The sequence below is a fragment of the Epinephelus fuscoguttatus genome, linkage group LG2 (assembly GCF_011397635.1).
Source record: "Epinephelus fuscoguttatus linkage group LG2, E.fuscoguttatus.final_Chr_v1".
NCBI lineage: Eukaryota > Metazoa > Chordata > Actinopteri > Perciformes > Serranidae > Epinephelus > Epinephelus fuscoguttatus.
This window is the reverse complement of record NC_064753.1, coordinates 9,166,406-9,181,667: the sequence shown is the minus strand read 5'-3', so window position 1 is coordinate 9,181,667 and position 15,262 is coordinate 9,166,406. Positions and strand designations below refer to the sequence as shown.

At 40.7% G+C, this 15,262-nt stretch overlaps 1 protein-coding gene across 1 annotated transcript in view; it reads left to right on the top strand.

Moving 5' to 3' along the window:
* The window catches only part of si:ch211-186j3.6 (neural-cadherin), a 434,762-nt gene that overhangs the window by 350,472 nt on the left and 69,028 nt on the right, over window positions 1–15,262 (top strand). The window contains exon 34 of the mRNA XM_049561145.1: window positions 6,444–6,610. Within this exon, the coding sequence (XP_049417102.1) occupies window positions 6,444–6,610 (167 nt within the window). The remainder of the gene's footprint in view (window positions 1–6,443; window positions 6,611–15,262) is intronic.

The following is a 15,262-nucleotide window of genomic DNA, read 5'->3' as shown; positions in this document are numbered from 1 at the left end:
TATTTTTTTTTTTTTTTTTTTGCCTTCCATGGCCTGCTCCCCAGCCTGGTCTCGCTCCCAGGAGGTTGAATACTGCTATTAGAGTCATGGCCCTCGGCTTTAGATACAGACATACAATGCACCCTTTAGCGTCTGTATGAGACTCAAAGGGCACTCGACCAACTCCTATGTAAACCCATCGGCATCATAATTAAATGCTTAGGGCAACTGATATGGTATAAAGAGTGCAAAAGTCTGCTTATGGGTGAGTGGGAATGGAGGTGGGTGGGTCCAACAAACACAGGACTTTGTCCCAGGAGACTGGTGCTTGTGTCCTGCGTGAAGTCAACATTGAGTTATTTTGTCACAGCAGTCATCAGTCACACGTGTCATCAGTCAGTTGTTAGTCATGTGAGTTGATTGATGTGACTAACATGAACCACAATCTTTTCCTAACCCTAACCAATTCGTCATGTTGCCTAAACCTACCTGCCAACCCCCTGTGTCAAGATACAAGGCAAAAGGATGCCTAAGTATCAAAATATGATGAGTAGGTAAGGCCGGGATTTTGACCAATAGGAACTGTAATCATGGCAAAGTAAAAGAGAGAAGTGAAAGACAAAGGTGTTGCTGGTGCTGCAGTTGGAACTGTGAAACAGAGCAAAGATCAGTAATCTAATCTTTCTATTTTTAGGGTGTCCCAAACACAAGAGAGCCAGCATCCCATCACTGTTGACATTTTTTTTCTTGAAGTCAGTACCTAGCAGCTCCTTCACAATGACATCACACATGTTGTGAAAGACTGCAAGCTTCAACTCGGTTGGGAAACAATGTGTACAGTAGTCTGCCATGTCTCTCAGGTGGAGCTGGGTATGACTGCAATTTCCTAATATGACAATGACAATCATAATAGGCAAAAATATCATGCAGTCCCAACCCAGCATTATATTCTTACTCACTTAGATGGTGTTTAGACCACAAACATCTCTGCGTGAAAAAAATGCACAAGGGTTGGGTAGTGGGTGTGTTTTTTCCAGTTACCAGCAGGACAGTGAAATATGATCCAGGGAGTCCACTTAGAGTAACATATCCATGAGACTGAAAGTTTGTCCAACATTACAACACTGCACAGTGGTCTATAATATTATGATGAAGAATTTTGATGCTTTGAAAAAGCTATCACAGGCAGGGCTTGACAATAATGATTGCCCGATTGCCCGGGGCAAGTAAAACTCAAGGTCGGGCATGTAAACTAACAACTCACTTGCGCAATCGGGCAAGTTGCTAAAAATAGTAAAAGTTAATAACTAATTGATAAAATAAATGTATTTTAAAACGTGCTCCTTCGGCTCTGATGCAGCGGTCTCTCTGCCTGAAGTCACAGGCACACGCTGTGTAACAATGTCCTGCCCACAGCCCCCATTGATTGGTTACATGGCACAAGTGAAGCACTTGTGCTCATGGTGCACTGTGTGTGCGTGTCTGACGGCACAGAGCGGCACAGCATATAAGAGGAGAGGGCTCTGTCTTACCTCTTCATAAACTAAAGTCATATTATTTTGCGCGACAGACGCTTCATATAATCACATAACAATATTCTATTTATGGTGTTATGCCATCGTGTCATTTCTGTCTCTATGTGGTCACGCGTTAACAATTCTCCTCTCCTCGCGCACGGCGGAGTTCCGCCACACACACAGGCATAGGCGTTTCTAGCCGATTTTTGGGGGTGCTGAAGTATTGAACGTTGAGCATAAATGGGCCTTAATACTGCAACATCTCCATCGCAACAGAAGATGTTTAAAGATGGCGGGGATGGCGCAATCTGGAAATACGGAACCGGAAATGCGTTGCTACCAAGCAAACCAATCACAGCCCTCTCGGTCTGCGCTGGGTCTGCGTCGCATGGACATGTAGTTACATTTTTGGGGAGGTGCACGTCAGGCTACGCCGGGGGCTACGGCGAGCCTTCTGCGTAGCCACGTACCCTACGACGTAGCGACGTCGTTGATTTAACGCAGGACCAAAAATCAGGCTTAATGCGCTCCCTTCCAGAGTGGGTGATTGCTGTAGTGGTTGAAGTACCTGGCTTAAACCAGGATATGTGGCACATTTCTTAACTTCTACCACTCAGTAACAACACATTATTATAATTACCAGTCCTCATTTTTGCTGCATTTAATCGTAGGCCACTGTTTATGTTGTCAGATAGGAGTTAGCTGACGTTTTGTCTGCTACCAAACATTACAGGTGGTCAGTACCACTGTCCTCTGTTTGAATTGGAATGAGAGAAGCTAGCTGTTGTGTCATGTGCATGTGTTAATATAGCCATAGTCTGTATTGTCCCTACCAATATAAACACTGGCTGTCGGCGTCCGCTCAATGTGGTACACAAAGGGTTAACAATGTTGGTGTCTACCATACGTCCCGCCTCTAACCTCGTATTGCTCATCGATTGGCTCTACTGTTATTTTGGTAACGTGTGATTGGTCCTCCCCAGCGCCGCTCTCTCCAATGACTTTGTGGGTGCGCGTCACCGTACAGTTAACGGCAGCTCGTGAGGGAACGACACATACACGCGCGTCACCATTAGCGCTGCATACCGGAGCGCTGAGTGTGAACGGTGAGTCGGTTGGTTCAGTAAACAAGCTAAACAAACACCTGTTGATGTTAGGCTAACTGAATGGCGTTCCTTGGCAACTCTTTGCTAGATAATGAGATGCTAATGAGCTAATACTAGCTGAGCTAAGTTTGGCAACTATTAGATCAATATTATATGCCAGAGAACATGAAATTCCACTTCACATGCTCCATCAGCAATCATAGATGTCATGTAGTGATGACGCAGTTCAAATTAATATTTGTATTAAGATGACATGATAGAAACAGTCCGAATAAATGAAGTGCAAACACTATAAATAATAGCTCCTTCAGTGACAGTCTTCAGCATCCATGGTGTGTGAAGGAGAGACTGACTTGCGTTCACACCAAACGCGATGGATGCGATAAACGCCACAAGTTTCCATTCAAAATCAATGTAAATGACGCGATGACATGCAATGTCGCTTCGGGCGACGCGTTTCAGGCGATAAGAGCGACACGATGAAGCGATGACGCGTCCATCGCCTCATCGCGTGTGTCGCTTGAAGTTGAAAAATTTGAACTTTTCAAGCAACATCATGTGACGTTGTGCCGCGACATCCAATCAGCGTTGATATCCAACCATTCATAAAGAAATTATAAGCAACTAACCGGAGACAGATGGACAGGTGCTCCGCAGCTGGGATGGAGCGCCTGTAGTTGGTGTCCAGGCGGGAGATCCTCGCACCGATACGGGCCAACAGGTCCTCAAACTGGGCCAGCGTCAGCCTGAAGTACCGCTGGAAACGACCGTCATCTAGACGCAGCTCTTGCAGGAGGTGATGATATTCACCCAGCTGTGTGCGTTTCTGGAGGATATTGTGAACCCAGACACGGCGGTGTTGGGTCTCCGATCCAAATCAGATGTCCACAACAGATAAAGAGCAGCTACGGTAGTTAACTCAGCCATGGTTGACGAGAACATAGCGGGAGGTGAAGAAAATTGCGGGAGGAGGGTTGCGTCATCGCGATTGAAGCGATGAAGCGATAATAAAATAGGTGACATTTGTGATCAAGCGACGCGATACTCGCGTTACAGGCGATGACATCGCGTCCATCGCGTTTGGTGTGAACGCACAGTTAGGAGAATAGAGATCCACTGCTCCCAGTAAAAACACCAACACTGAGTCATATTTATGTAATAGATATTGGGTGTAAGTGCAACATTTTGCACACAGTTGTATTATAATGGTTTTGGAGCATTTACGTTTTTGTTGATTTATTTTATTTATGTTTAACATGATGAAGCTGACTAACTTGTGTTGACATTATGGCTGTTCTTTAGCCTCTATACATTCAGCTGTTGTTTAATGAATTACACAATTGTAAAACATACAGTATGTGTTCCTCAGGCTACAACAATCAAAATCTATGACTGTTGAATCTCAGATTGTCCCACTGTTCACATGTCTTGCATCAATATATTTTTAGTCAGATGAGAAGTAGTAGAGAGACTGGAGGAGATGGAGGAGATGGAGGAGGAGAGGCAGGAAGAGAGACAGAAGGAAATGGAAGAGAGACAGGGGGAGATAGAGGAGAGACAGGAGCCTCACAGGTGAGATTGAATCGTGAAGGATATGTGTTGATAGTGATATTCAGCATTGTGACTAGGGGTAAGTAAAAATATTGATTCATGCATAATATATGTTTTTACCCGATATCAATATCAATTCGGATCACTATTACCAACCCAACTGCAGACCGCAGGCTGGTACTGAAGTTAAGCCCCTTCGGAGTATACCGTTATTGTTATTATTATAGTTTACCCTGGGAAGCACATATGGACAGATGTGGTGAAGTTATCAGTGTATATTCATGTAACTGATAACATTAGAGAACACATTAACCAAGACATTATTGTATTATATATCTAAATATGCATTATTAAGCAGTGATCAGTTTCACATGACGTGAAATTGCATTAAAAAATCATCAACGTACAGGTCGCCGCCATGGAGCACTTTTATGTCCCTACCAATGTGAAAATCAAACCTACGCCCTTGATTAAAGCCAAGGTCCTACTGACTAGCTAACTGACTGGATGCCCGTTAACATTATAACTAATAATAAAAATAACCTAAAAATAACCTATTGTGTGTATTTATTATTATTATTATTTTGTAGATTTCAAGCACTTTTCTTTTTTGAAATCCAATCCATTCCTCTTTTGCTGTGGCTCAGCATTTAAATTATCTTTATCAGATTTGATGGTTTAGTCACAGACTTTCCCAAAAAGTGTTGTGCTTTTCTTTCACAAATGTGGGAATGAAATTGCGTTAAAATGTACAAAACGGTGAAATTTATCTTGCCTGGCCGGGCAGCTCTCTGGGTGCTCAGCACCCCTAAACCTCTGATCCTAGAATCGCCCCTGCACACAGGTGAGCACGCTAGAGCGGCTCGGGCTGCATTTTCCTGACCAAACCTGACCCCAAGCCCGGTGCAGTTTGTCATCGGACAAAGTTATTGTTATGGACAGTGTGTAAATAACCATCAACACAGCAGCGCAGCACAGCACTCTTGGTGCTGAGCTTGTGTTGCGTTCAGGTGTTGTCACGTAAATAACAACTTCCAGCACTTAAATAGGTCATAGCACAAAACAGCAGCATGTCAAGTGACATTTTACTTTTATTATATTCAATAAAATTGTATTTTCCTAAATCTTGAGACACCTCATATGTAAGCTAGACAGACATTTCACCTGCTCATTACTGTGCAAGTGAAAAAAAACCTTAGCGTTGAACCCTGACAGGGGTAATTATTTTCTGTTTGGTTGTGGCAAGAAATATGCTCTCACATTACAAGCCATACTGCAGCTTTACTCATCCAACACTATACCACAGTACATTTAAAATATTATGTTACCATCTGAAGCCCACTGCAGGCTCTTGACTAGTTATGATCTGTTTGCGTCTGTGCATTCTGTTCCCAAAGATGTATGGTAACACTAGAAAGAAAGAGCATCTACAACAAATCTAAGAAGCAATAAAAAAGCATCTTACAAAGAAAATATTGTCATGTTTTTTCTTTTGTCACAATTGCTTCAAAAAGTCAACCAGGGATTTAACAAATACCCCCATTTCTGCTGGTTTAGGTCACCACATACTCTTTTGTATTGAACAACCTATCTATCTATGAAAGGTAAGATTATTAGTTTAAAATTGATGGTGTTAATATGATTTTATATCCAAAAAATCCACACAAACAGTGCTGTGGCTTCGATAAACACAGCAGTAAAACAGAGAAGACATGGCTGATCAGTTGCATATTGTATGCCTAGGAGAAACCAAGAATGTACGATCTGACATTGCCTTCAAGCAGGATTTCATGAACCACTCAAGTTTGTCAAAGTTACATGGAAGAGAGACAAAGAGAGAGAGGTCTGGAAGTGATAGATGGACGAATATTTAACTTGCATATGCTATGAGATGGAAGAATGGATTCGAAAACATTTTAGGTGTGCTTGGTTTAGTCTGCCTGGCATGTACAAAATCCACTTCTGGGAATGTGGGCCTAAGAAAGAAGAACCAAGCATAACCCGAGCTAAACCACACATACATATTCTATCTTGTGTATTTTGCATATTCTGTCCTGCCACTAGCTCTCTGCATAGGAGGGGAATTTCAGGTCTTGTGAAACGGATTCAGTCGAAGTTAAGTGACGTCACTCTCCTCTGGAGTGAAGCATCTTCTAATTAGATGTAATGTCGTTTTGCTTTTAAAACTTTAATTCTGTTTATTTTCAATAATGGCACTACCTGACTTACTTCTGTGTGTGTGTGTGTGTGTGTGTGTGTGTGTGTGTGTGTGTGCGCACGCCCATACCAGAGGTCCCAGAGTACTCTTTTGATGGGCACAGTCACACGCATTTCCAGCTGGCGTCTCCACTACCGGCTCGGAGGACATGGGTTCAAGTCCTGGTTAGAACCCGCAAACACAGCAGTACCATCCTAAATCTGATCTCGAAGGAGCAGAGTGAATACCTACGACTAGAGGTAAGACTGCTTTGAGAGTGTGTGTGTGCCGGGGGGGTAGACTGTGATAAAAGACTGTGTGAAAGCTTGCCTCTCATTTTCAAAACTCTTCGTAGCAGAAAGTGGTTTTGGTGTATTTTGGTTGCATGCGAAAACAAGTCAAGTCTGTTTCTGCACAACTTTGAATGTAGTGAATATGTTTCCTGTTTCTTCCATCCTGCAAAGAAACAGCAGTCATTTTCTTCAATCATAAACTGCACTTGCAATACATAACGTTTCTATGGCTGTCACGTAATCTATCGAGCAGCCTGGTTGTAAACAGGTTGTAAACAGGAAAAAAGCAGTTGAACACAATAACACCTGACAAAGCTGCACATATTTTCCCCAAATGGTCCTGTCAAAGTTATTAAAGCTGACATGGTTTATCACATTATACCCATGGTGTTTATGTCCCTATAACATTTTACAGGAATTTGAATTCCAGGGTTGAAAATTAACTTTTTTGTCCATGTGCCCCCGTGACTGGGGGATTCCAAAGTCTACCAGCAACTCAACAGATTACCATTGTTTTTTGGCTGGGGAGTGAAGCAAATCTGGCCGCCACTTGCATATTTTATCAGCATTTGGTTGGTGGCCGGTGCCAATTTCCAATCCTGATAGTGTCTAAATAGTGACTAAAGAATATACTGTGTAGGCCATAATACCAGAGGTACATTTTTCCCATTTTTTGACCAGGTCCACATAGCATTGGGTAACATTTATAGCTGTCTGTCCATCATATGTCAAGAAAGAAGCTATGCTAACTAGCTTCCACTTCTTTTAATTCATGTTATTTCAACACCTGTCATTTGCAGCTCCTTCGCAGTCAGGGGCAGATTTACAAGGAATGGACTGCAGTAGCTGATAGCACCATTAATTGCACATTATTTGAATCCAGCCCTTCTCAAGCTCCGATTCACAAAATATTTGTGAAAACAAAGCCAAATATCATATTTCACAAAATGTTGTACTATTCCTTTAAGTTGTGATTTGTGTTTTATTGTACTTCATTCTGCATTTTACATATAGTAATCTAATACAATGTACCATCAACATGCTCCCAGTTTAAAGAGACATCAGGCTTAAATACAATGCATTTCCTAAATTTATAGTTGAAGAAAATAGTAGTTCTCTTATGGTTTATTAGCAGTGCAGATGATTTAGATTGACGTTGAAAGCACACTGCCAGGACTGAATACATTAACTGTATTATTTGGTTATTTGTCTTGAAGGCTTCATTTCTCCCACTCTTATTTCCCTCTGGTTGCTCTGCTCACACTTGAATTGCTCTCTCATATTTGCTTATTTGCTAGCCTCTCTCTGTTTTTTTGTTTTTTGTTTTTTTTCCCCCTTCCTCAATCCTTTCCACCCATGACTAACTTTCTGGGATCATGCAGTACCTTCCCAGTCCTTTCCTTTTGCTGTTTCATATCCCACGCTGCAACCACAGGTATTGATCAAACATCACTGTCTGAAATAATGATGATTATCAATACCACAGCTGCTGTTACAGTACAACCTCTCTTCTTATCCCCCTCTGTCATCCATCTGTTTCTCCTTCCTATAAGCCCATTTCTACATTTCCTATTAAATGTTCTGTATGTAACTTTTTACATCTGTTAATAGTTTTTTATTGTCAATGGGTGAATGGATGACAATGTAACTTCAAAACTGAGACCTTCCCAAACTTTCTCAATTATTATTAACAGCCTTTATTTTCCAGCATTCCATCAACACAAATCTGTCAGTCACATTCAGTCTTGTGTATGTCACATTACTTGGTCGATGCCCAGCTGCTCACTCAGACCTACAGGGTGCAAGCATGAGCAACAGGATGCAGAATGCATTTTCCTTAACAGCCAATGATGTCATTAATAACAAGGATTTTTCTGAAAGATACATACCAAACCTTATTTAAATATCATGCTGCTCCCTCTGTATGGTCACACGGGGAATGGATTCATATCATTTATCCACCATAACTAGTGCCTTTATTCCCGGGTGAAGACAGCATGGAAATGTGTGTAATCTTATAAAGTAGCCCCCCCTCAGTGAACGTTGGAAACCCTGCAATGTTCTCTGACAGAAATATAACCATATTGCCTTCTAGGATTATGTTTTTCACTGTAATAGTTCTGTTTGCTTTTAATCAGAAGAAGAAATTAGTATGCGTTACTCTTGGCTGGCTGCAAACTCACAATGTGAGGGGCGCTTTGTTTCTGCTGTTTGTGTGTGACTTGCATACCAACAACATGGTTAGTTGGGGATGTTACATTTCTTTGTTCTGAGCTACATTTTCCCCCTTGGATTACTGATTGCAGCATTTTGTGTGAGTTTCTACATTCTGGTGTTACACTCCTTATGAGGATTAAATCTTTTCGCAAGAATGGATATATTAGAATGAAATCTCTTAAATGAGGGCATTTTGTTCCTCTTTAATTGCTACAAGTAGTTAGTTCTTTAGTTTGCTTTGATTAAATATTGATTTATTGAGGACAGTGCGATTAAGCAAAATCAATATAAATGTGCTGGGATTAGCTCAACTTCATGGGCATGAGGAGGAACAATGTATGTTAGAAAACATGTGGTACCTACAAAGCTGCTGCAACAACATCAATGACTCACTAAATTACAACTGGTTTTGTTGTTTGTTGGTCTCAAACAGTGATGTGCAGCTTGGCAGGCATCTCACCTAGGTGACGCGCCATCTACCATCCCCTCCACATGACAAAGTCAGCTCATACACCACTTCACTTTAGAAGCATTCATATGATATGCATAAAAACGTACAGATGGAGCTTATTCTTGGTTTGCTGAAACATACAAGGCCAACATTTTCTTTTGGCGACTGGGCTGGTGTGTGGGGCTCAGGCAGATCCTCCACACACAAACATTATGATATTATATTATCATTATAACAGTGGCATAAAATGGTCTTTAAATGACATAAAATCATATATCACAATTATTTTTGGGACAATATATATTGTTCAATTAAAGTAGTTATTACGACAGGCCTAATTGCCCTTTGGTCAGTCTGCATGTAATTGTTGTGCTGTGTGTGATGTGATATCTGATTGTGGCTATGAGGTTCTTGTCTGTGTGTTCCACTAAACAATTCATTTTCACTCTCAGCTTGTCAAATGTGGCAGCTTGGTTGGTGGACCTACACTTCAAACTACTGTATGATGCTCTAGTGTCTAGTGTATGATGCCACAGAGTCCTATAATAACAAATTCCGTTGTCACAGAGAATGTAGGTGTTGCTGCCGAAATTACTTTAGCTTTAGGCAACAAGACTACTTTGTGATGTTCAGAAAACATTTCAAAGTTAAAATAAGTTCCTCCTCTACTTGGACTTTCTCACTGTTTTTAATTCATTATTGCCACTGATGGGTTCCACATTGGAGTTAGCTGAAAGCCCTGTGCGTTTCATACAGACACTGCAGGGTGCTCTATGCTTTGGTAACAGAAGCCGTGGGCCACTGACCAGGCTGCCATATGTAACACCCTTGGAATGAGAACGGGTTGGATTAAATGACAACATAGTGTCCTCTCTATTTACATTTTGTATGTGATGATTGAGACCCAAAATTAGATCTATTATACATTTATTTTGTTTTTCCTTATTTTTAACTCATGCTTCGTTTAGTGAAAAATGGACTGCAATACCCATACCCTAGTGATCATTAACTTATCACAGGAGCACCAAAATTCCAATGCTGGTGTCCCCTTTTTCAGTTCATTTACCGTCATGCTCACCATGGTGCCCATTTCAAGCTGTTATTCCAGCCATTAAAGTGTATCTTTAAACCCCCCACGATGTTCTCCCTGACAGATGTGGACACCAAGAGAGGCGCTAATAATTTGGTCAATAACATAGACCCCTGGGAACTTATTTTCATCATTCAACCTCCAGCCTGGACACTGCTTAATAATGAAACTGCAGTTTTTATTTGTACCTATGGCTTTCTAATTTCAGATTACAACTCTCACTTTCACTGAAAGCAAATGTGCCTGTACTGTGACCTTTTCAAAGTCAGTCTAAGAAATGAAGGGAATCTCTTAACTGACATTTAAAGGGGACAAGCAGGTCCCAGGAAGGTGGACTAATTTAAATACATAAATGACAGTGAACAGTACAGACTGGCAGACTGTATGGTGGAAGTTTCATTTAAGATCAGAATCACGATAAAGTTCAAAATGTAAGAGTAGGCAATGGGAGGTCCTGTCAAGTAGAATAATGTTGCAGTTTAATGGTGTGTTGTCTGCAACCAGGTTTGACAAGTCTGATATTTCGTTATTGCTTCTCAGCTCAGTAAAGCTGCACTCTTTTTTTCCATTATAACAGTTCTTTGGCCACATCTTGTGTGCTTTTTCCCCCATCATTACTTCTTTGCTCAATTCAACTTCTTTCATCTCACTTTTGTGCTTCTGTCATCTCATCTCAGGTTTGCCAGCATCTGTCTGTCCTCCTTCAGTTCCTAGTTGCCTTTGTTGTGAAGTCATTGCACTGGCATTAGGGTGGACACAATTTGATTTTATGAGTCAGTATTGTTAGGTAACATACACTTTTTAAAATGTCCAAATTAAACATATTAAAGATCTGTGCCTTGCCAGATCATTAGCAAAATTTAATTTATCATTCGTGGAAGCAAGAAAACCACAACACAAATTAATTATTTAAATAATGGCTCATAAGATCCAAAATTAACTCAGTTTAAGTCATAAGTCTCAGCTTAACCAAATAACCAAAACATTCCCTCTCAGCTGTGATATTAACTGGAATTTATATCTCCTCTCCTTTTGCAGCTCTTCTCAGTTTTTTGCAGGCAGGAGATGACTTGAGTACACAATGAACATTATTATTAGATACTGTATTAAACATTGGAAGATTATTAAAAAGTATAGAGGGGAGATTATTAATAAACACTACACAGAGGAGATTATTATTCAACAGTTCAACATATTATTAGCTTGTTATTGTTGCCTCCAGTGGAGATGGTGGTGGGAGTCGTTACACAGTATACAGATGTATGTTTAATCACCAGAGTATGCACTTTTTACATCACAAAATGTTTCGTATTTACTTTATTTGTATCTTACTTTTCTCAGATAAGGTTTACAATGTACAGTTACGAATATACTCAAATGAACCATAAGTACGTTCTAGAAGGCAGAAACACTTTTCAGCTCTTGTTCCTATTCAGTGTCATTACATCACAATGAGAGTGATCAACATTTTGGCTGCCGTGTTTGGTGATTTGTCACCATCTAATTAATATGTACACACCATAATGAAAAGTATTAAGCCTTTTGCATAAACACAATAACAAGAATTTATATTGTAAGCAAGATGGTTATAGTTTGTGCAGTTGATGCAGTTGCATAATTCTTGCCCACAACCACACTGTATATGAGGTAATTTGCAGGTGGGAAGCCAGTGAGGGATCATTTATTTGTCCCTGGACTAGCATTTTTAAGTGGTTGGTTTGGTTGCTTTTAGGTACATTAATGTGGTGAGGAGTTACGGCATAGTTTGCACATTTACCTGCTAAAGCTACACTATAGGCTACGCCATAAATGACATGAGCCTCCGCAAAAATGTAACTTTGGTCGGCGACTATTGAGATACCACGTGTGGACCACAAGAGCTGTTATCGGTGGGCTTGTGCTTTGTCCTACAAGACTCTGATGCTGATCTGGATAATGGAAACAACATAAAGGAAGTTGTGGTACGACTCGGTAATCAGTAACACATTTTAAAGGGAAATTTTGGTTTATTTAAACCTGTCTCCTATCGTCCTAAATTTGTTTCAAGTGACTAGTGACATAAAAGTAATAGTTAGCATGTTAGCCGTTAGCCTAGATACAGCTGGGGCGCATAGTAGCGTCAGACCTGTTAAAATGTAAGTAAACGGGCAGTCTTTCAAGTGCAAAGTTAGTCCACTAAACAAGCTGTTTTTCCACAAAGACCGCCTCATATCGTTAGGATAAATGTCAGAGAACATATAGAAAACGACATGTAAACGTGTTGTCTTATCTTACTGGTGTGGTGCCATGTTTGTTTACCCCTTTAGCTCTGCTTTCCAAAGTGCAGCAGAAATATATCTCGTGAGCTCTAGCTAAAGCCCAGCTGGATACTACTCCAGGTGGAGGTGTCTCGTCCTCGGTCACATCCAGACCTTGAAAATAAGGCTGCAACCGGTCCCATTCCTTGCAACAGAGGCATTCCTCTTCTGTGGGCACTGGGGCACAGCATTCACAGGTACACCACCAATCTCCAGAGCTACGCAGCTCCGTTCTTCAATTTCACGAAGCTCTTGTCAGTGTATTCTGGCTCAAATAAATAAGGGCGGCTATCAAACTCTGCAAAATCAAATTCCTCCTCCACAAAGTCGAAGTCTGGCAAAAAGTCAGCCATTATTCTATATATCTTTCATAAAATAAATGAATGAACTTTTCAGGCTACTGTCCGGTTCTGCCTTCCAGCTGTTGCTGCTTGTTCAGGCACGCTATGAGATTGCTGCTTGTTCTCGCGATATTTCGGCTGCGCTTTGGAAAGCAGAGCTAGAGGGGTAAACAAACATGGCAGCACACCGGTAAGGTAAGACAACACGTTTACATGTCGTTTTCTATATGTTCTCTGACATTTATCCTAACGATATGAGGCGGTCTTTGTGGAAAAAAAAGCTTGTTTAGTGGACTAACTTTGCACTTGAAGGGATGCCCGTTCACTTAACAGGTCTGGCGCTACGGCTGTATCTAGGCTAACGGCTAACATGCTAACTATTATTTTTATGTCACTAGTCACTTGAAACAAATTCGATAGGAGACAGGTTTAAATAAACTGGAATTTCCCTTTAAGTGAATATGTGAAAATGAATAAACTTTAAAAATACAATACAACAGCATTGCCACAAAATCGTCCTTTATAAGTTTGTTATGTTCAGTCTTTGTTGTTGTGTTTATTCTTGAGGTCATAATTAAAGGTGGTGTTGTACAGGACTTCATTGTATTTAGAGGTTTTTCTAATGTTTTGTTCTTTCCATTAACACACATGAAGGGGACAGAATATTATAAATACCCGTGAATATAACACGGTCACACACTACAACACTATCACCACATGTTGTAGCCTCAGTCCTAAAACATAATGATGGAGTGTCCCTTGAAAAAGAAATGTTAATTTCATAGGACTTCCTGGTTGAATAAAGGTTAATAACAAAAATTAAAAAATCAAAGGTCCCATATTAGGCTCACACATATTATGTTTTTACTAGAATGTGTTAACATGATTTTATGTTCACAAACCACATTCCTTTTCTCACAACTGTCTGCCTGAATATACCTGTATCATTTTAGTACCTGTGTCTTTGAGTCCCTCTACCAAAAAGGCCCAGTCTCTGATTGGTCAGTGTTTCCGGGTCGTCCACATCTGCACTCTCAGCGTCTCTGTGCTGTCCTTGCAGCTGGGGGAATGACTGTAGTGGCACCATAGCTGCACTTCCTATCATTGTAGATTGTTAAACTGGAATTGCATTGGCAAGCAACAGCTTGGGTCCATATTTACCTCCTGTTAGCTGATGTAATTCAGAAGGAAAAAGAAACCCCAACAGGAAATACAAAGGGACTCATTTACAGTGTTGTAAGCTTGAAACAGTCTGTGTGACATCACAACTTCACAGAGGTCTTGACAGCTTCGTGAAGGCGCAATTTCTGAATACTGACTGAGTGCAATTCTCTGAAGATTAAGTGTTTGGATACTTCCACAGTATTCATATAGGACCTATTCCTGCTTGATATTAAAAAAGAAATGGAAATCTGACTTTTTACAATATAGGACTTTCAAAACCTCTATGTCAGTGTCAACAAATGGAATTGAGCTGTCATAAAAGTAGACTTTATATCAGTACAGTTGTAATGGACTGTATTAGATTGGACAGGTGTACCTAATAAGCGGCCACTGAGTATAACTAAAGCCGAATTTGGCCTGATCTCAACACGTCCTCCAACCCCTACAACCACATTCATTATTTGTTCCAATGCTCCTACAGCAGTGTTTTCTAAATAAGTGCCCCTACCATAGTGGTTAAGTTTAGGAGAGAATAATGGTTGGATGTCATCACATTACCTGCTTGACATAATATGATGCCTTGACATGAAGTTACGTATGTGAGGCAAGGTGAGGTGATGTGGCATGCCGTGGCATTATGTGATGGAAAGTAACTCATCAGTAACTTTTGGTTTCAAAGGGGACACAAACATTGGTCTACTGGTTCAAAGTCTTTTGTTTTTGACCCATTAATACCACAACCACCTCCCTACAAGATCTTTGTCGCTCCTCATACTACGTCACCTGACTTTTTCTTTTGCCTCTTTCATAATTACTACACCCGTTAGAGGGGAGCCTACACTAAACATAGGTCGTAATAAGCTGCTTGTACAAACAACCTACGGTATCATTTTGTCAGGGGAAGAAAGTCTTCCTGATCTCTTATGATACTTTTTTTGAAATATTGCAGCTGTGCTATCCGTGGGTACTGGTAGGATGTGGGGGGAAATTTTTTCTTCTAAGGATGGCGAAGGCATGCGCTGCCCTCCTCTACCTCTTAATGGTTAGTACTTCTTGCCT